Source organism: Myotis myotis, unplaced genomic scaffold (assembly GCF_014108235.1).
Source record: "Myotis myotis isolate mMyoMyo1 unplaced genomic scaffold, mMyoMyo1.p scaffold_m19_p_21, whole genome shotgun sequence".
NCBI classification, from domain to species: Eukaryota; Metazoa; Chordata; class Mammalia; order Chiroptera; family Vespertilionidae; genus Myotis; species Myotis myotis.
In genome coordinates this window covers 14,462,820-14,484,178 of record NW_023416326.1, presented here as the reverse complement: position 1 = coordinate 14,484,178, position 21,359 = coordinate 14,462,820, and the positions used below count along the sequence as shown (strand labels likewise).

The 21,359-nt window shown below is 44.6% G+C and overlaps 1 protein-coding gene across 3 annotated transcripts in view; it reads right to left on the bottom strand.

Annotated features, from left to right (window-relative positions):
• The window catches only part of CNST (consortin, connexin sorting protein), a 73,911-nt gene that overhangs the window by 26,399 nt on the left and 26,153 nt on the right, over positions 1-21,359 (bottom strand). For all 3 annotated transcript variants that reach the window (XM_036355115.1, XM_036355114.1, XM_036355113.1), the window contains 2 exons: positions 19,485-19,913; positions 6,011-6,219 (listed from right to left, as the gene is read on the bottom strand). In XM_036355115.1, coding sequence (XP_036211008.1) covers positions 6,011-6,219; positions 19,485-19,863 — 588 coding nt within the window. In that variant the 5' untranslated portion in view covers positions 19,864-19,913. The remainder of the gene's footprint in view (positions 1-6,010; positions 6,220-19,484; positions 19,914-21,359) is intronic.

Genomic DNA, 21,359 nt, shown 5'->3' with positions numbered 1-21,359 from the left:
CTTCAGAGCGACTCTCCTGACCTTTGTGCACTTGTGCATCACTGGCGTAGTTGTGTATAAATTGCTCTCGCTTAAGTATTGATGGAGCCCATACCTATCCTGACCCACATTTCCTGGCACTAGAGAAACATAGATTTCAGTTAGCTTTCAGGTTTCTGGCAGTTCCAATACCACAAAAGCAACCATGAAGACAGACTCATGAAAACCCATGTCTCTAAAGCAAGAGATATTTCCGGGTGAAAGGACGGCTTGAGAAACAAATACACAGGGTGCTTCCCCTGTGAAAGCCTAACCTGCTGAGCCCAGCAGGGCAAGAAAAGGTATGATTTTTTCTCTGAGGTCCCATGTGTCTAAATCGGGGAGAACGTGGGGATCAGAGGTGAATAACGTGACTGCATTGTAGTCCAGCTCTGTCATTACCAGCTGTGACCTTGGATATGTCATTTCATGTCTCACATCTATACTAATAATAGAGGAATATGCAAATTGTCCAGGACACCGTCACAGTAACAGTAATGACTGAACAGCAGGCTGTGTGGGGTGGCCAGGCCGGCAGGGGGGTTAGTGAGGGATGACCAAACGACTGAACAGCAGGCTGTGTGGGGCGACCAGGGTGGCGGGGGCAGTTGGAAGCGACCAGGCCGGCAGAGGGGCAGTTGGGGGTGACCACGCCGGCAGGGGGGCAGTGAGGGGTGACCAGGCTGGCATGGGGGACAGTGAGGTGTGACCAGGCTGGCAGGGGAGGGCAGTTGGGGGCGACCAGGCCAGCAGGGGGGGCAGTAAGGGGCAACCAGGCCGGCTGGGGGGAGCAGTTGGGGTGACCAGGCCGGCATGGGGGGCAATTAGGGGCGATCAGGCTGGCAGGCAGAGGCATTTAGGGGTGACCAGGCTGGCAGTGGGGGCAGTTAGGGACAATCAGGCAGGCAGGCAGGTGAGCAGTTAGGAGCCAGTGGTCCCGGATTGTGAGAGGGATGTCCGACTGCAGTCGGACATCCCTCGAGGGGTCCTGGATTGGAAAGGGTACAGGCTGGGCTGAGGAGACCCCCCCCATCTGCACAAATTTCGTGCACTGGGCTTCTAGTATGACAATAATATCTACAACTCTATGAGACAGAGCTGCTGTAGGATTGCAAGTGCGTATTTAGCACAACGCCTAGCACATACCAGCAAGTGCTTAAAGTGGTGTTTGAATGTGAGTCTGAACCAGGAGTGCAAGATGCAGAGTAGAATCAGGTGAAGAGGGAAGTTGAAAGTCACTTTGGGAGGGTAGAAGTTGTAAGGTGTTCTGGTTCCGGCTTCTACCTGCCAGGACAACAAGGAGGGACCTAGGAAGGTGTAGCTCTCGGCCAGAACCTCACAGAGGGGCTTCAGGATCCCAGGGAGGCACTTCCTGCCTGAGTCCGATGCTTTTCAGTAAAAGCTCATTGGACGGAGACCACAGCACTGATGTCCTTCCTCTCACTCCCAGGCTCAGACTTCAGTCACACCTTAAAGCTAACCGCAGTCATGTCAACTAAGTCGGTGTATGAAACATTACTCTTACCCCAGAACCAGAATTTTCAAATGGAGTCTGTTACGAGTCCCAAGAGTTAAAAGTAATGTCTAAAGTAACTGCAGTCATATTTCCAATGGCCTTTAGGGATATGCCACATGGTATCACTTTAAAAATAATAACCATCCCCAAGTTAACGCTCCCTCTTTAATCTCCAATTTCTATTAATGGGACGCACCGTTCCTCCAAACTGCACATCCTAGAGTTGCCTCTGGCTCCTCTCTCACGCCCTTTTGCTGTCTGCACCAAGCCCTAGTGATTCTTCCTTTGCAAGGTTTCAAAGTCATCCCTCTGTTTCCACTGTCACTACCTTCACCTAGATGCTCTCCTCACCTTATGTTAAATTACAAATGTCACCCTTTAGTTCTCATTTTTATCAAAATTATGACTGTACATGGTCCCAGGAGTCAATGGCCCTCGAAGGTGTGTTAAGAAAGCCCCACCTTCTTGCTCTATACTCCTTTCTTCCTTCAGGGGCAAGCACTTAGATTTCTTTTACCTGTTTTTTTTTTCTTCTTATTTTTTTTTAACTTCTATGTCTCTAAACATTATGTTTATTTTGCTGTTTCATAATTTTTCAGTTTTAGTAGAAGGCGAATATTGACTCTTGATTCTCCTCTACCTCAATCTGACAAACACATATACTATTTTCTCATACATATTCAGCAACCCATGTTGTTATATTGTAGCAATGGGTAGACAAATACTTAATGCTTACCTTTTATGGGCCAAACTATAAGTATTTCTCCTTTCCTAAAAACTTACTTTTTCCTGGAGCTACTTTTTTCTTTACCTTTCCTTTTGTCTGGGCATAGTTTTCCATGCACTTCTCACTTGAATAACCCCAAATACTCTACTAAGAGCCTAAATCTTCTTTCAGTATATTCAGACACATCAAGTATTCTGAAACAGGAAAATGGTATAAAAGTCTCTCTTCAGAGTCTGCTGATCTGTTCCACACAGGACTGACTAATTACCCTCTCCTTCTTGGTAGATATTAGGATTGAATTTGGATGAACTTCAGGGTTCATCTTAGAATCTCTGTTCACTGGAGATTCCCTCCACCTCTCTCCTGGGAAGGAGTGAATGAGAAGGAGAGTTTTAGGAATGAAGGTCGAAGAGGAAGTAGCCTGATCATGCAGGGCCTTGCGGGCCACGGTAAGAATTCTGGCTTCTACTCTAAATGAGAAGCGAGGACTGGAGGGCTTTGAGCAGAGGGGTAACATGATCTGACTTACATTTCGTCTGGATCACAGTGACTGCTGTACGGAGGGAAAAAACTAAATGGAAGTAAGAGAGGAAGCAGAGAGGTCTCCACAGTGAGGCGTTTACTGCAAGAATACGATGAGTGTCGACAGTGTCTTGTACTGAGATGGTAGCAATGAAGGAGGCACGAGGAGATCAGATTCTGGACATATTTTGAAGTAGATCTGCAGGACTTGCTGACCGGGTTTGGATGTGGGGAAAAGTGCTTCCATGGAAAATATGTGGGGGGAGAGGGCAAAAATTTGGTGAAATGTCAACAGCTGGTGAGTCCAGGCGAAAGGCACAGGGCGAGGTGCTGGGAATGACTGAAATGAATAACGTCACTCGTCTCGCCCTGACTTGTGCCTCCCTTGGGAGGGAGGAGGACGTTTTGTCTTCTTGGGCTGCGGACTGTCAGCTGCTTCTCTGCCCTGATGGCTCAGTTGCTGCATCTTCAGCATGGCTTTGCTGATCCTGGCCTCATTTCTAACAGCAATCTTTGAATCCGTGACAGTGAGAATAGAGTGATGCTTAATATTTATTTGACTTTTACTGTGTTCCAAGCACTACATTAAGTGCTTTTACATGCATTATCTCACTTGCTCTACAACTTCCCAGAAGGAACTAAGGGCACTTAGCATGTCAGAGGCAGAGCCAAAGCCCGTACTTCTCAAGCCCACTGTACGTGCCCAGCTCCTTTGCCAGGAGAGACGATGCTGAGATACTGCAGAAGCGTAACCTACAGGGTTCAGCTCACTGGTATGTTCCTGGGAACGAGGGCAGAATTTTCCTTTGAGATATTAAAAATTAAATAATCTTCAGGCCTGATCATGATCATTACCATCTTCCTGCCGAAAATGTGATTTTTCTACTAGATCTGCTTCGGCTGTAGGATCGCCTGCCAATTGCTAAGCGCATTTTTCTCTCCTTTAATGTAACAGCACCCCAGTGACATAAACTCCTTGAAAAGATCTGACCACATTTGTTATTTCCACCTACTCCAAACGTCCTTTCCTCTCTTTTTTTTTTATTGGAACTCTACAGAAGAGTTCAAAGAATGGGAAAATCAACAGCCATGTATCTTTCACCTAGATTCGTTGATTGTTGGCATTTTGCCAAATTTGCTTTCTCTCTTACGTATTTTTTTTCCAATGGAAAAACCTTAAGTTGCTGGCATTATTCAAAGCAATTCCTAAATACATCACTCCTAAATACTTGCATGTGGTTTCCCAAGAACAAGGACACTCTCCTCCCTAACCTACAATTATATTGTCAACCTCAAGAAATGAGATGTGATTAAACAATGTAACTTAATAAATAGCCCAGATTCAAATTTCACCCAAGTTGTTACAAAAACACATGCAATGAATGGGACAGACCAATTCCAGGCCAGAATGATAAGAAGCTTGCTTTGTAAAGGAGCCTGCGTTCCCTCTTGTAAACAGCTGATGCTAATCCTTACTCCCCTATGTTGTTTGGAGGATGAAGTAACAAGTGTGACGACCTTCTGCAAAGTCTCTCCTGTACAAATACAAAGAAGGCTGAAAGATGAGAAAGCCGCTTCTCAACTAGGGCAAGCTAGAAGGTTTCAAATATGTTTTTTATGGATTTTTAGAGAGGAAGGGAGAGTGATAGAGAGATAGAACATCGATGACAGAGGAACATCATTGATCGGCTGCCTCCCATATGCCCCACACTGGAGACCGTGCCCACAATCTGGCCTTGTGCCCTGATGGGGAATCGAACCCGTGACCTCTTGGTTCCTGGGTTGACACTCAACTGCTGAGCCACACTGACCAGGCAAGTTTGAAGGTTTTAGAGTCAAAAAGCAGCACCCATTTTCTCAAAGGCATTCTTCAGGTTCACAAAGGAGGCAATATAAATTTATAAGAATACTAGTGGCCCGGTGCATGAAATTCATGCACATTAAAAGGGAAGAGACCCAGACCCGGCCAGATGCAGCATCAAGTCCCTGGCTGGTGCCAGGCAGGGACACAGAGTCAAGTCCACGCCCACCCATGTGTGCCTTACCGCACACGCAGCCCCGCCCACCTGCACCTGCTTCGCATGCAGCCTCCTGCTGATCAGTCGTTACAGCGTGGCGGAGTCATGACCATTAGCATATTAGCTCTTTATTATATAGGATACATTTTCCTGCCTTGGGGCAAAAGCTATTTTATATTTTACTTTTTAAAAGTCAAAAATTACTTACTACTCATTGCAAAAGTTAAAATGCAACAGAAGTAAATGAAGAAAAAGGCCAAGCGTTTTCCATTCCCCTGTACCAGTTATTTTCATTTTAAGGGAAAATAAAACATAGCTCATAAATATGTTATTTTTTTTTCTGAATTAGCTTTTGTGTAAGAAAGAAAGCTCCCTTATCACTGTCCTAAAGGCCTCCGGATCTCCAGGCTCTCCATCTCCTAATTTACCCTCCCATCATCAGAAGAGCTATATTTCTAAAATTCAAATTTGATTCTGGCACTCCCCTAATTATACACCCCCAGTCCCCAAAAGCCTCAGTGCCACCAGCCACCCAATTTCATTTCCCATCTCTTTTCCATGTTAATCTCCAGCGATATACCCCACTGTGACCTCTCTTCCTGCACCCCCTCACTTTGTTCTCCCAAAGTGCCTACATCAAGCATGTCAAACTCATGGCCCGCGGCTGCATGCCCCGTTTATTTGGCCTGTGTTAGCCTTTGAGTTTGACATGCTTGGCCTACATATCCTGCACGTCCATAATATCTACGGGACAAAATTAACCACACATTTTAGGCTTCAACACCTGTCTACACCAACACTGAATTCGGACGTCCACAATTATTTACCCACACAGCTGCTTCTCCTCTTCCACAGGGGCTCTCTTAAGGCTACACCTGTAGCTAACCTTGCTTCCCTCGTCCCTGGCATTGTTTTTGGCACCTATCTGGTGCTCACTAAGTGCTTGCTACATGGACTCTAACTTGCGAACACTTCATTCCCTAAGTAAAAGAAGCTAGTGGTTATTGGAACTATTGCCTGAGTATCCATGTCCACTCAGTGGCCACTATTCAGTAATATTAAATTTCCCATCACCCACGTGCCCAGGTCCCTTCTTGTGGGCTCACCGAGGACAGGTGGGGTGGAGTCAACTACAGGACTGGATTCGGGTCATGGCTGACAGTGGCCCCAGGATTTTAGGAAGAGGAAGGGTTTAGCTTTAGCCAGTACCTGGTGGAGGTAAAGGGGAAGTGCTCTCGAGTCCAACTGCTCCATCTCACCACGGATCAGTGAGAACAGAGACTGCAAAGCCAGTGTCGGGGCTTCTGGTTGGTCATTAGCATTGCCTTCGGCTAACTCTTCCTCACCAACAGCACATGGTGCGTCTGCACTTAGCACGTCTTCTTGCATTAAAGGTGTGGAATCCCCCGAGGAAAGTCCTGGAAGAAGTAAACAAAGTCCTATGTTAAGATAAGTTCCCACCATGGTGGGGCACCCTGAAACAATGATGCCTGCTCACGATACAATTTTCAAATAAGACTAAATACGTGAAAACCCCCAGAAAACACAGTTACTGGCCTGATTAAGATTGTGCCGACATTTGACTGCTTCTATTAGCACCCACATAAACCATTTTTGCAGAATTATAACTAAAAGTATTAATAAAAATAGATCTAAATAGAAGTGTGAAGGTTTATGCAGGTTGAAACCTGACCGAAAACTTGATTCTCCCCAAGAAAGAAATGGAATAACTGTATGTAATGTGAAGTCCTCGCTTGCCCAAAATAAAACTGAACTGAACGGAAGATAAATGTGTTTATCATGTGAAATTGCTGGCTGAAGGGTTAAGCTTTCCTCCTCAAACTCTGGCCTGGTAACTTTGGAACTACTTCTGGATCCCAGAAGAGCAGTACCAATTCAGATGCCAGAGCTAATGGCCACAGAAACATTTTTCCTAGTAAAAAAGTTAAGTAATACAAACTTCTAAAAATAAAAAAGTCACCAATAAATTAAATGCTTGGCCCACAGCTCCTGAAATGATGCACAAAATTTTAAAAATTTAATCATTATACATCATAATGTCAACCTTCACTAAATTCTCAGTATCAGTTCCAATTTTCATATTCAAATTGATAGACTATCTGACTGTCCAGACCGTCAGCTGGTCGGCCTCATACAGGATCTTTCCCAGCAGTTTAGTGCATTCACCACGACTGAGGATGCAATCCCCAGCCCTCCAGATGGCTTCCTGAGCCCTGTCTTCTACTGCCTTCTATTTTTGTTGTTGTTGTTAATCTTCACCGGAGGATATTTTTCCACTGATTTTTAGAGAGAGAGGAAGTGAGAGGGAGAGACACAGAGAGAGAAACATGGATGTGAGAGAGACCTATCGGTTGTTTGCCTCCTGCATGTGCCCCGATCAGGGCCAGGGATCCAGCCTGCAACCAAGGTCTGTGTCCTTGACCAGAATCGAATCTGGGACCCTTCAGTCCACAGGCCAAGGCTCTATCTACTGAGCCAAATCGGCTAGGATTTCTACTGCCTTCTAAATAAACCCACTGTCTGACCAGACCGATCAATTCTTCATCTCCCTAATAAGGCACTTAGAGATGCCAACAGTTGGAACATTTTCCTCTCATCCACGCCTACTTATGTTCTCCCCTAACAAAATCGATGTATTGCCCTATAGCAGGAGCCTGAAGTAAACGTATTTTCTTCTGAGTCCTCGATCCGGCTGCATTATAGTAACTGGTGTACAGTCTCATCTTTATTGGGTCACAACTCCTGCAGCACAGGATTAGTTTATGTACCACATTATGCCCCTTGTATCCAGCAGTGGCTCAGCACTAAAATTCCAGTAATGTGCTTTTGAAAAAACAAAATTATCCGTAGTGATTCCTTATATTGTTGTAACTTCTCTTTTATAAAGTTTATGTCACTGGCTTCTGGAAGTCCAGGTGCAGTGATGGCCTGCCATTCTGCAGGGACAGTTTTCATGAAAACATGAGTGATTTTTCTGCTTGCTAATTTTTAAACCACATGGTTGTTACTAGCTTTCCACAGAAAACTACAAAGATATTAAGAGAAGTACTGTTTTATTTCCCTCTTCCCTTGCCATACAACTTTGTCTAAAATATTTAATCTCATAGAGACTGAAATAAGGTTAGCCTGACATATACTACACTTCTCTTGATTTAGTTCTTCCCATAGTTATCAAATACTACTTCATATTTCTTCTTTGAAAAAAATGTTGAAATTTTATAATACTCATATTCAGTAAAATGGAGTTAAAGACAGAATCTTCCAAGTTTTAAAAAAAGGCACAGAATTTATGAGTACCTTATCTCAAGGAGGTAAAAAAAAAAAGGGTTCTGAATAATGGAAATGGATTATCTCAGTTATTTAGACAGTATCCTATCCAATAAAAGAGTAATATGCAAATTAACCATGACTCCCTCACACCGTCACAAAGATGGCGGCGGCCATAGGGAGCGAGCAGGAGGCTTGGGTTGTTGCCCTGGAGATGGAGGAAGTCAAGCTTCCCGCCTGCCCTGGCTGGCCCTGAGCTCTGCTCAAGGCTACAAAGTTTCAATTATAGACAATGAATAAACCCCAGATACCTGCTTCCAGCCCGCGGGCATGGCCAGCCTGGGCCATCATCCCCTCACCCAGGCTGGCCAGGCACCCCAGTAGGGCCCCCACCCTGAAGGGGCTTGGCTAGCCTGAAAACAGCCCTCAGCCCCTCACCCAGGCTGGCCAGGCACCCCAGCGGGACCCCCACCCTGATCCGGGACACCCTTCAGGGAAAACCAGCCAGCCCCCACCTGTGCACCAGGCCTCTATCTACACTAATTAAAAGACAAAGATGCTAATTGACTGTAACTTTGCTATGCCCAAGCCACGCCCACCAGCCAATCAGAGTGACTATATGCAAATTAACCCAACCAAGATGGCGGCTGGCAGTCATTGGGCTGGAGCAAGCAGGAGGCTTGGTTGCCCCGGCGTCGAGGAAGCCAAGCTTCCCACCTGCTCTGGCCAGCTGTGGCCTCCGAAAAAGGCAATAAAGTTTCAATTATAGAAGCTAAATAAATCCCAGATACCTGCTTACAGCCAGCCTCCACTGGGAGCTTGGATGGCTGGGAGGCTTGGCCAGCCTACAAATAGCCATCAGCCCCTCACCCAGATTGGCCAGGGACCCCAGCAGGAACCTCCACCCTGAAGGGTCTGTGGCCAGCCTGCAAACTGCCATCAGCCACTCACCCAGGCTGGCCAAGCACCCCAGCAGGACTCCCCTCCCTAAAGGGGGTGTGGCTAGCCTGAAAACAGCCCTCAGCTCCTCACCCAGGCTGGCCAGGCACCCCAGTGGGACCCCCACCCTGATCCGGGATACCCTTCAGGGCAAACCAGCCGGCCCCCACCAATGCACCAGGCCTCTATCCTATATAATAAAAGGGTAATATGCAAATTGACCCCAACAGCAGAACGACTGGGAATCACTTGTCACTATGACACACACTGCCCACCAGGGGGCAGACGCTCAATGCAGGAGCTGCCCCCTGGTGGTCAGTGCACTCCCACAGGGGGAGGTCTGCTCAGCCACAAGCCAGGCTGACGGCTGCCAGCACAGCGGTTTGTGGTGGGAGCCCCTCCCGCCTCCTCAGCAGTGCTAAGGATGTCTGACTGCAGCTTAGGCCTGCTCCCCGCTGGCAAGTGGACATCCCCCGAGGGCTCCTGGGCTGCCAGAGGGATGTCTGACTGCCAGCTTAGGCCCAATTCCCCCAGGGAGCGGGTCTAAGCCAGCAGGTGGACATCCCCCGAAGGGTCCCAGACTGCCAGAGGGCACAGGCTGGACTGAGGGACCCGCCCGAGTGCACAAATTTTTGTGCTCTGGGCTTCTAGTCTATATATATAAAAGCCTAAGTGTCTACCTGACTGTCCGACTGGTAGCTATGATGCACACTGACCACCAGGGGGCAGACGCTCAACACAGGAGCTGCCATGATGCTCACTGGCCATTTAAAAAGAAACAGCACCGCAGACCTGGCGCCGACAAACCAACACTTGGCTTCCACCAAGTGGGTCACAGGCCCTGCCACCACCCTGAGCGACACCCCACCAAATCGTAGCCAACACTGTCAAGACTCCATAGCACAAAATGTGGCCCATAGCCCAGCCCAGCCTGGAAACAGTCGCTGTGGGCGCCGGGTAATGATGTCCCGTAGCAACACTCGGCTTCCTCTCCCTAGCGTTTTATCAGAAACTTCTTGGAGTTTCTTCAGCCCAGGAACCCGAATTGCTTTATAGCCAGGTGCAAAGATTTTACACTTTAACCAAATGTCTGTGAAGCGTTTTCCCAGGTCTCATCTCATTTGATCCATACAGAAGTCCTGGAGTAGGTAGACAGGAGACTCGGCAGAATCCTATTTTCTTTTAATTAGCCAGAAAACGGAGATTTAGAAAGTTTAGAAACTTGACCCAACTGAAAAGAAGAAAGAAATGGTGGACCTTGAAAATAACTTCAGGTTTTCTGACTGCGCAGAATATAGTCAAACACTGCTGCAGTTCAATATTTTACCCTTTGTTCTCCCTGTGTGATCTACAATAATAATCTGCTTCATGTTGATATCTACTGCTGTGTTGCTGACAATTACCTGAACGAGAAGTTGGGGTGCTTTACTGGGCCGGAAAAAGTTTAGCTACATCAGAAAGCAGGTCTAATTAAGCAAGTTTATTCTACATCTATAAAAGGCTAAGTTGACTCGTGCATGCACAATACATAGAAAGCTCTCACTGGCGCCAATCAAACATGTGTCTTTCTATCTGTCATGAATTTGGTTGACACTTCTATTATAGAGAAAGGGCAAATAGCAATATTAAAATATTTCTTCTAATTAATTTACTTTCAATGTGCATGAATCTGTGCTCTGAACACTAGTAGATTCATAATGGTCATGATTCCTGCTAAATCTATTTTGTCTCTAAGTTATTTTAATAATTAATAATTGTACTTACACATAAGTACAATTTATAAATAAGCAATGTACTGGTAAATAAGATTATGTAGTGCCCAGCCGGAATGGCTCAGTGGTATGAACCAGGAGGTCATGGTTCGATTCCTGGTCAGTGCGCATGCCTGGGTTGCAGGCTCCATCCCCAGTAAGGGGTGTGCAGGAGGCAGCCGATCAATGATTCTCTCATCATTGATGTTTCTATCTCTCTCTCCCTCTCCCTTCCTCTTTGAAATCAATACAAATATAAAATTATGTAGCAACAGAAGAAATTTTAAGAGGAATAACCGACAGAAGTTCCAAAAGCATACAGAAATCGAAGGATTCCAAGAGCAACAAAGGCTGATGTGAACAATTAGAAAGAATATAGGGCTTTAATCATTAAGTGTAGGGAGGAGTTGAAAAATATGAGCTAAGCTCAGATGGGTCATTCCAGATGGGTTAACAGGAGAGGGAAACTCGTAAGACTCAGGCCACAAAAGAATAACCTATCAGGGCTTGACAATCATTAGCGTCAGAGATGACTTAAATAAAATCACCCTATCTGTTGAGATAACATTCCTTGCTGGGACAGAGTAGGGTAGATCAAACAGCACTGGAATCCAAGCGAGAGGCTTCAGTTCTGTCACTATTTTCTAAGTGACCTTGGAGTAGACTTTTTATTCTCTACTACTGTCCGGATGCATGGATTGGCGCACATTGAAAGGAAATTGTTTAGAAGGAATATTTTAATATCACTATTCACATCTTGCTAATGAAAAGAAAATAGGATTCTATCAAATCTCCTATCTACTCTAGACTTCTGTGAGGATCAAATGAGATGAGGCATGGGAAAAAGGCTTCACAAACATTTGGTTAAACTGTGAAATGTTTGCACCTGGCTATAAAGCAAGTTGGTTCCTGGACTGAAGAAACTCAAAGGGTGCTAGTCGCTAGGGAGAGGAAGCTGGGCGTTGCTATGTGGCATCATTACTCGGCGCCCACAGCAACCGTTTCTGGGCTGGGCTGGGGGCAACATTTTGCACCATGGGATCTTGGCAGTGTTGGATACAATTTGGTGGGGTGTCGCGGGGCCTGTGTCCCACTTGGGGGAAGCTGAGTGTTAGTTTCTCGGCACCAGGTCAGTGGTGCCATTTATTTTTAAATGGCCAACGTGTGTCTTGGCAGCTCCTGTGTTGAGCGTCTGCCCTCTGGTGGTCAGTGCTCATCATAGCTACTGGTCGGATGGTCAGACAGACACTTAGGCTTTTATATATATAGATAGTATAGTTTCTCATCTTTAAGATAAAGGGATTGTCTAGATGAGATCTCAGGTCCCTCCTAGATCTGACCATCTCAAACATTCAAAATCTCCATGGTGATTCCGGTATTTAACAAATGTAGACAGGATGACCCCCATGGCCCCAGCCTCCAGGAGAGCTCTGATAGAGTCTGGCTCCTGGCCTTCCTCCGGGCCAGGCTGAGCCCTGCAGCATCCAGGCCGGTGATCATGGCCCCATGCTCCAAGCTCACTCCAGCTCCAGGCGGACCCTCATGGACCAATTCATCAGGCCCACCCCATGTCCCCCAAACCTGGTTGGCCATCAAGGACCCAGCTCCGGACTCTCCCACAGAGACCTAAGTCCCAATATAGGATCAGGCACTGGGCCTGCCCCAGTAGACCTAGGCACCAGGGGGCCACTGTGGCCCAAAGCACCAAGCCTCCCCACCTACTGACTCAGGCACCAGACTTGCCCATCTAAGGAGTCTAGCAGCAAGCCAGCCCATGAGCACCACCAATGGCCCAGCCAGAACCTCTGGGCAGGCTGACTGGAGAAAGACTTTCCCTGCCGAAGCCATTCTGTAAACACTGCTTCTTCAAATGTGCACACACCAGTGCAAGGCCACAAATAATAAGGCTGTGGAGAAGATTAAATATGTTATTCCATAGAAAACATGTGTCACAGTGGCTGGTATACAGAAAGTGCTTAATAAATGCACAGGAGCTTTTGCTTTAAAACTCAGTAAGCTATCATCAACTTAGTTCTCTGTGTCCTTATCACTGAGTTTGAAACTCTTATCAATTTTTTATGATTTTTAAAACACAACATAAAACTTAACAATTTCAATCATTTTGAAGTGTACAATTCAGTGATATTAGTGACACTCAACCTGTGACAGACCTCACCACGATCCATTTCCAGACTCTTTCTCACTCCAAACAGAAACTCTGTACCCACTGAGCACTAACTGCCATTCCTCTCCTCTTCCAGCGCCATGTTCAACTACTGCATTCACCCAGCAATTCCATTACATACACACCAAATAGGCTTATTTCTAGGTATACACACAGTCAAACAGATACATATATGCCAATATTCACAGCAGCACTATTCACATTCAGCCGAAAGGTGGAAACAACCTGAATATCCACCAACAGATGACTGCACATACAGAAGGTGGCTTGTTCATACAACAGAATGCATGCTGCAACACGGATGGTCCTGAAGGCATTGCGCTAAGTGAAAAAGCCAGTCGCCAAAGGACAAGTCTCATATGCTTCCACCTACATGAAGTATCTAGAACAGGCACAGAAACAGAGACGGGAAATAGAACAGAGGTTACTGGGTGCAAGGGGCGGAAGGATGGGGAGTTATTGCTTAATGCTGACAGAGTCTGTTCAGGGTGATAAAATTCTGGAAATAGATAGTGGTGATGGTTATACAACATGTAATTAATACCACTGAACTGTACACTTAACCTGGCACATTTATGTACATATTTTACTGCAATAAAAAACAGAACAAAATGCCTTTCTGTCTGTGATTTCAGGTTATGATTCCTTGAGCCACTGCATCCTGAATTCCTCAATCCATCTTCCTCGCTCATGCTGATGCACAGCTTGCCCATACTTTTGGAAGAGGGAGCAGAAATAAATGTTGATACATGGTTCATGTAGTTCCTCTGAGGCTTACTCCTCTGTCCCCTACATATCACCCCTAAGCTCCTACTTAGTCTCATGAAAATAGAGGAGTGCTCACCATTTAAATATCTGCAACCCTTGGCTAAATGCGTGTGAGTGGTTAAAGGGAAACATTCCCCCCTTCCCCGGAACTAGTATTATGAGTGAGGTAAATCTGAAAATTAGCCAACTTCCTTGGGGCCTAACGTGGGGTCAAAGGGCATCTCACGTAATCAGGGCACACTCACCATTGCTCCACGTGGCATGTGTGGTACGTGATCCTCCTGTGCCCTCAGGCGGTGGCCTCAGCCTTCAACGCAGCGGCATAGGTCTGTGGTTAGAGCGCCGGCTGCAGGCAAACTGCCCTGTGACCTAAGGAAAGTGACCTCACGGCTCTCAACCTGGCTCCTCATAAATTAATGGCTGAACATTAAGTTTCGTAATGTCCACGGCACACCCATCTATAAGCTGACCTTAGTCATTAAGCGCTCTGCCTCCAGCCACACTGTCTTGAACTCAAAGACCATTATTTATTTTCTGCTCTCACATGGAAGGCTCAGTGAGTTGGGATACACTAAGTCTGAGTACCCTATACTCAATATTTAGATTGTGTAAATACACAGTGCATCTGAGAAAGCACTTCTAGAATACGCTCCAGGCTCTTTTCAATAAAAGGTTCCATGGTCAAAGCCAGATATGTAAAATGCAAATGTGCCTTAAGGATCCATGCCAGTCAACATGCCAGCAGGCATGATGAGGAAGCCACGGAACATGTTTTTAGGAATGCACATTAGCGGGGAGAGGGGCAGGGACAGGTGAATCTAGAAAGAGAGTGTTACCAAGTTCCCAGAAGAAACATATGGACAAAAGAGGTGAGATGGATTTAGAGTCAAATTAAACAAATGTCTTGATTTTGCTGAATGCTGCTCCTACTCATGCCACTTAAAAAACTCACCGGGTGACACACACAACGACAGCTGCCAGTTAGAAGCCCCTACTTTACGCTGGGAACTCCACAGGTGCTTCACATTCAGGATTGCTCACTTCAAGGACAAGACCGGTGGGATCAGCCCTGCCACAGACAAGGCAGGAGGCTCCGGGAACGGAGGTACTGCTTTTCTAGGGTCACACAGGAACAGGCAGAGCCAACATTCAAAACCCAAGTCTTTGTTCTCACTGCACAGCCTGACTGCAGGACGCAGACCATCTCAAGAGCTGTTTTCCCAGCTCTCGGGCCTCTCTGTCACCTCCCAGCGGCCATGCTATGAAGGCCTCCGGTGGAACAAGTCTGGGCACTGCAGGGTGGCAAAGTCCGTCTGGAAGGGTCTTTCTCAATGTGCATCTGCTGCCGCCTCTGGCTTCCTGCCAGTTGCTGAGCTGTTTTGTCAAATGTTTAGAAACTATGGCGACTGGCTGAGTAAATAACTGAAGTTGCTATGGCAACCATCAGAAACTTCATCTAAACTTGTATCTCACAACTATTTGAAATTTATGCTCCAGTTGTTGACAGGGGAAAATGGGGAGTTTCTTTTTTGGGGGGAATAAAATGTTCTAGAATTAAGTGGTTATACAACTTTGAATGTACTAAAACCACTTTATAAAAAAGTGAATTTATGGCATGTGAATTACTTCTAAGTAAAAACAACTCTGACTTTAATAAAAAGAGTCAGATATTACCAAGTCCTGGAGAAATGTGGAGAAACTATAACCCTCATATATTGCTGGTGAGCGTGTGAAATGGTGTAGCCACTTCAGGAAATAGTTTGCCAGATCCTCAAAAAGTTAAACAGTTACTTTATGATCCAGCAATTCCACTCCTGTGCATATAAAACCCCTCAAAAGGAAAACATATGTCCACACAAAAACCTGTATGCAAATGTTCACAGGAGCATTATTCATAATAGCTAAAAAGTAGAAACAGCCCGGCTGGCATGGCTCAGTGGTTGAGCATCGACCTACGAACCAGGAGGTCAGAGTTCGATTCCCGGTCAGGGCGCATGCCCAGGTGGCGGGCTAGATTCCCAGTGTGGGGCATGCTGGAGGCAGCCACTCAATGATTCCTTCTCATTGTTGATGTTTCTATCTCTCTCTCCCTCTCTGAAATGAATAAAAACATATTTAAAAAAAAAAAGTAGAAACAGCCAGAATACCCAGCAGCTGACAAACAGGTACATGAAATGTGAGATACTCCCTATGCAATGGAGTATTATTTGATCTTGGGAGGAACAAAGTACTGACACATGCTACAACATGGGTGAATCCGAAAATATTGTGCTAAGTGAAAGAAGCCAGTCATAAAGGATCACCCATTGTACGATTCCATTTATGTGAAATGCCCAGGGCAGGCAAGTCTATAGAGAAAGAAAGTGGGTGAGTGGTTGCCTAGAGCTGGGACGGCTAAGGGGGAAAGGGAGACCAACTCTAATAGGCATGGGGTTTCTGTGTGGCACTGAAAATGTCCTAAAATTGACTGTGGTAATGGCTGCACAGCTATTGAATAGCTACACATCATTGACTTGTACTGTACAATTTAGGTGGGGATTACTAGTATATCTCAATAAGGCTGTTAAATATTTATAGGCTCATTTCCATTAATTTTTGAAATATTATTTACCTAAAACAATGCCAGCGAAAACTTGTTGTAACGCAGCATGTAGCCCTGCTTAGTTGACTAATCAAGGGGATTAAATCCTCTTAAAGAAAAAATAAGCCCTGCCCTGGCCGGTTTTGTTCAGTGGATAGAGCATCGGCCTGGGAACTGAAGGGTCCCGGGTTCGGTTCCGGTCAAGGGCATGTACCTTGGTTGCAGGCACATCCCCAGTAGGGGGTGTGCAGGAGGCAGCTGATTGATGTTTCTCTCTCATCGATGTTTCTAACTCTCTATCCCTCTCCCTTCTTCTCTGTAAAAAATCAATAAAATATATTTTAAAAAGAAAAAAGAAAAAATAAGCCCTCACCATAATGACAACTGGACTTAGATGAGGCCAAGTTCAAGGTTTAGCAGGTTTATAGAAATGCTGCCTCCAGGAAATCGATAAATAATCATGTATCGTAATACTATTGCTCTATTTTTTTTTTTTAACAGAACTAGCCTTGGGGTACATGAAAAAGTACTATAAATTAAGCTAGGTCAGGGAGCACAGGAGTGAGTTCACCTTAATGCATGTTTCTTAAAGAGTACTGAAAGAGCACTTACCGACAAGCAGCTCATTCCTGGTTTGGGATTGAAAGTCACATTTTAGAAACTATTCTGTTATTAGAAAAATACTCATCTGTAGAATTTTGGAACTGTACTTGTCTGGGATGTTAAGACTTCCCAGTAAAGAGGAGAGCACGTATGCTCTGCCCAGCATGAATGTCTGCAGTGTTAGTTCCCACACAGAGTGGCTTATGGAGAGGCAGGGCGGGAGACACACGCAGGGTCCTGGGCAGGACTCCAGCTAAAGCCGCTGCTGCGGAACCGGGACCGTGTGGTGGAGCTGGGGAGGAACAGGCTAACGAGAGTCGTAGGGAGAAACCGTCACTGTGACTGTGACTGAACACGGACTGAGAGCACGGGCCTCAGGGATCTCAGGGTAAACAGGCAAGCACCCAGGTAGTCCTAAAGCTTCCCACCTTAGGCCCCTTTCGGGTCAGAAAGAGATAATTCTACCCTCAAAAATAGCTTTTCATTCAGTTTAAAATTCTTTTGCCCACCTAGACTTACCTTCCTTTAAGAAAACTTAAAGTACAAATGAAAACGTACCCTTTACGTGTAAAAACTCTACAGATAAGCCAGAGGTAAATCACCAAACTTTAACCGAGTGTAGACATACCATTTCTATTCAGAAATCTACTCACTGCTCAGAAAGGCATGTTGTAGATACACATATATGAACATCATCATTATACAAAGGAGAAAAGTGAAGTGCAGAGCAAATAGGTCTCACCAAGTGACCTAGAACCAGAAGTAAGATTCAACTTAGGTTTTACAACTCTTAATTCGGCTTCTTACACTCTTATACTCATTTTATATTAGATGCAAAAAAATAAGCTTAAAATATTCTTTATAAAGACTATTCCCAGGTTTTATAAACATATTATTTCAAGTGCATTAGGGGGTAGTAATTCTACACATATCTTCTCACTGGTAGTAAGTACTAAGCAACTTTAAATTATACCATCCCACCTAGGAAAACTGGGAATAAGCCATGGAAGGGAGGAATACCGTAAAAGGAGTCATAATCGTGAAGCTATGACTGACCCTGATACATATGCAACTAGATCTCAGTTCTTAAAAATATCACAAGATTGGATTAGAGAGGTACAGTCAAGCTTCCCTTGAATTATAAAGAATAAATCAATTTATATAAATAGTACTGTATATATCATAGCTAATGTAGGTCTTGTAAGAAAATGCTTTCATATTGCTTATCAAATTTATTTTAATTTGCTTTAAGACTACTAAGGAAAAGCAAAGACAAAGGGATCAATTAACTGGAAAGTCAAATTATGAGCTCCATTAAAAAGTTATCAAGTTATCTTATAGAATAAATAAGGATTTGTAGAAAATGGAAAATTTCATTTTTTACTCCAAATTAAAAAATACTGGCCCTAACTGGTTTGGCTCAGTGGATAGAGTCTGCGGACTGAAGGGTCCCAGGTTCGATTCCGGTCAAGGGCATGTACCTTGGTTGCGGACACATCCCCAGTAGGGGGTGTGGAGGCAGCTAATCGATCTCTCATCGATGTTTCTAACTCTATCCCTCTCCCTTCCTCTCTATAAAAAATCAATAAAATATATTAAAAACAAACAAACAAACAAAACAATAAAAAACAGACTATGGCAAATCCGCCACAGACGCAGAAGAGAGCAGCAGGTGAGAGGAGGCAGTGCACTCCGTGCAGAGCTGGATGCAGGCGGCTGGCCTGGGAGTGGCGCTGACCAAGGAGTCCCAGCGGGGGATGCCCCAGAACCCTCCACCCCGCCCCCGCCCCCGTCCCACTTCTGATACAAAATAGCCAGAGGCTGCGTTTTCCCAGGGCTGCCCTGTCATCCAGGCAAAATAGTCCCTACTTCCAAATTTTAATCACCAAACCACATGCCCAATAAGTTATGCTCTGAATTACTTTGTAACCGAAGTGACTATACATAATTAAAGCTTGATGCCTTATTCAACATTATATGTTAATGTATATATTCACCCACTGAGTGAGTTGGAAAGATTTTATAGAAAGTAAGACTATACAAGCACATAAACTCACAGGTTAGAGATCAAAGCCACAATGATGACAGAAGAAAATTTTTGAGGCTAATTTTGGCAGAAAAGGGTCTAATTTATAAAGGAAGAGAGGACTCTATATTCAGGGCATCTCTCTCCCACCCCCAAATGTATACACACTTTAATATTTTTAGATCAATTGATGTTTCTTGCTTTTCAGATTTAACCCATTGGGATTAATAATTATTCAAAGTGTGTACACAGTTTTTGGGGAAACCCTGTATTTAAAGTATCTAGTGTGAAGACATGTATAAAGAATGTCAATTTCAGCACATTTATTACAGAGCATACTGGGAGTAGCCATACAGAATGGTTAAACAAAGGATGGTACACCCACACGCCCGCACACCACGCAGCTGGGTCTGTTTGTGCGCCTGTAGAACTAGCTCCGGACCATACTGAGAGAAGACAAGCGAGAGGCAGGGCCGCTACAGTGTGGGCGGGAAGAAGATGTGTTTTCAAGGAGTGGCACAAGCAGTAATTAAAAACAGTACCTGGTGGGACCTTCCTGGCCGTGCCTGTCTTGGTTCTTGGGCTTCTCTTTCCAGGTATGCTTTCGTCCTTTCCCGAGAAGTCCTGTCCATCCTTGGGGCCTTCGTGAGCAGTGTGTTCTGAGGTCTCACTGGCGGCCGCCTCACAGCTGGGTGTGCAGCCCGCGTTGTTGTTGAGGCTGTCCTGCTCGGACGCTGCAGGGTTGCCCATGGCACCGTCACTGCTGGTCAGGCGGTCATGCCCACACCCGTCAAGTCGATTTTCATTTTCGTCCGATGCAGAAGGCAAGCGGGACCCTACACTTCCCACACCGCCACCAGGATGACGCCCATCTTGTGGTTCTATCTGAAGTTTACCTGCAGGCGGTTCACTGTCATCCATTAGAGCATCTTTTGTTGAGTCCTGTGAGTTTCATTAAAGTCCTTCCATGTCTGCAATGACAAAAGGAGAAAAGCTGATTTATTTTCTAAATTCTGGATCTACCAGGGGGCCTCCTTTCCTCTTCTCTGGGGTTGCCTGACTTACACAGGGAGGCGTGGGAAATGCCTGGCGCTACTCCCGCCCCCTCGCCCACTCACAGTCCCACCCCAGCTCCCCTTGCCTCGATCTCGATCTCGTTTGGACACAGTGGTTCTCAACCCTGGCTGATGTTTATTACAAATAAACAGGCGAGTAAAGTCTATCGTAAATCTATCAAACCAGAGTCTCGGTGGCTCAAGCCCAGAGACGATGTATTTTTAGTTCTCTAGGACATTCTAATGTGCATCATGTTGGGACTGTTGCCTCAATGAAAGAAATTACTGGTTAGATGAGGTTATCTGCTAAAATCGACCACTCATGCTATAACTGGACACTTAACCGGACAAGTGAAAGCTAGTTGTTTAAGTCCTTGTCTGGCCAAACACCAGCAATATTTGCAAATGAAAACATTTATATCTACTTAAAATAATGAAAAAGGCATGTGGGGAAAAATGCAGGTAGCATATATTTATACTATTCTCATTACATCTTTCACATTCTGAAAATAAGCCCTAAAAAAGTACAATTGTTAGCAAACTCCTTTTATACAATTAAGAATGATAAGAAAGAGAACACCATGATTAATTCTAGCCTATTTAGTTTAAACTTATATCTGTTTCGAGGATCCTGCTAACATTTTGAAGATCTACAAAATGGATTACAAGCCCTTAATCAGTCACATTTTATCCACTCTTATCAAAAAGTACATTTTAAGGGAAATGGTGTCAGCCAGATTTAGTTTTATTTAATGCCAAATATGATTTTGGGTTTGAATAAAATGTAATATTCCAGTAATTCTGAAAAAAAACCCACCCCTCAATAATAGAACTTTTAAAATTCTTCTAATTAATAAACAGAAATGCTTACTCTTTAGACATGTAAAGTACAATTCTTTAAAAATATGAAAAGGAAATATAAACTATATCATCAACTCTACCCTGGCTGTATCATATGCTTTCAATATATTTTGCAACTGGAATACTTTGATTCAGACATAACAGTACTGCTTGGCAAACATAAAAGTATCCAAATCTGACTGGTATCATCTTCCTTAAAACATATACTACTTATCTTCAATGGATAGGTATGTAATGTAAAAAGTAAGATGATTTGATTTGACTAGAATAACTTAGTGTAGAACTAAAAGAAATTCTAATAGAGGGGGTTACTATTAAATGGTAACAGAGGCTTTGCTTACGGTGATGGAAAGACCTGGAAACGAGAATGGTGATGGTTGCATGACAGTGTATAATTGATAACACAGAATTGTAGACTTAAAAATTGTTAAAATGGCATGTTTTATGTTATTTACATTTTCTCACAATAAAAACAGTGAAATTTATGTGGCTATGTAGGAC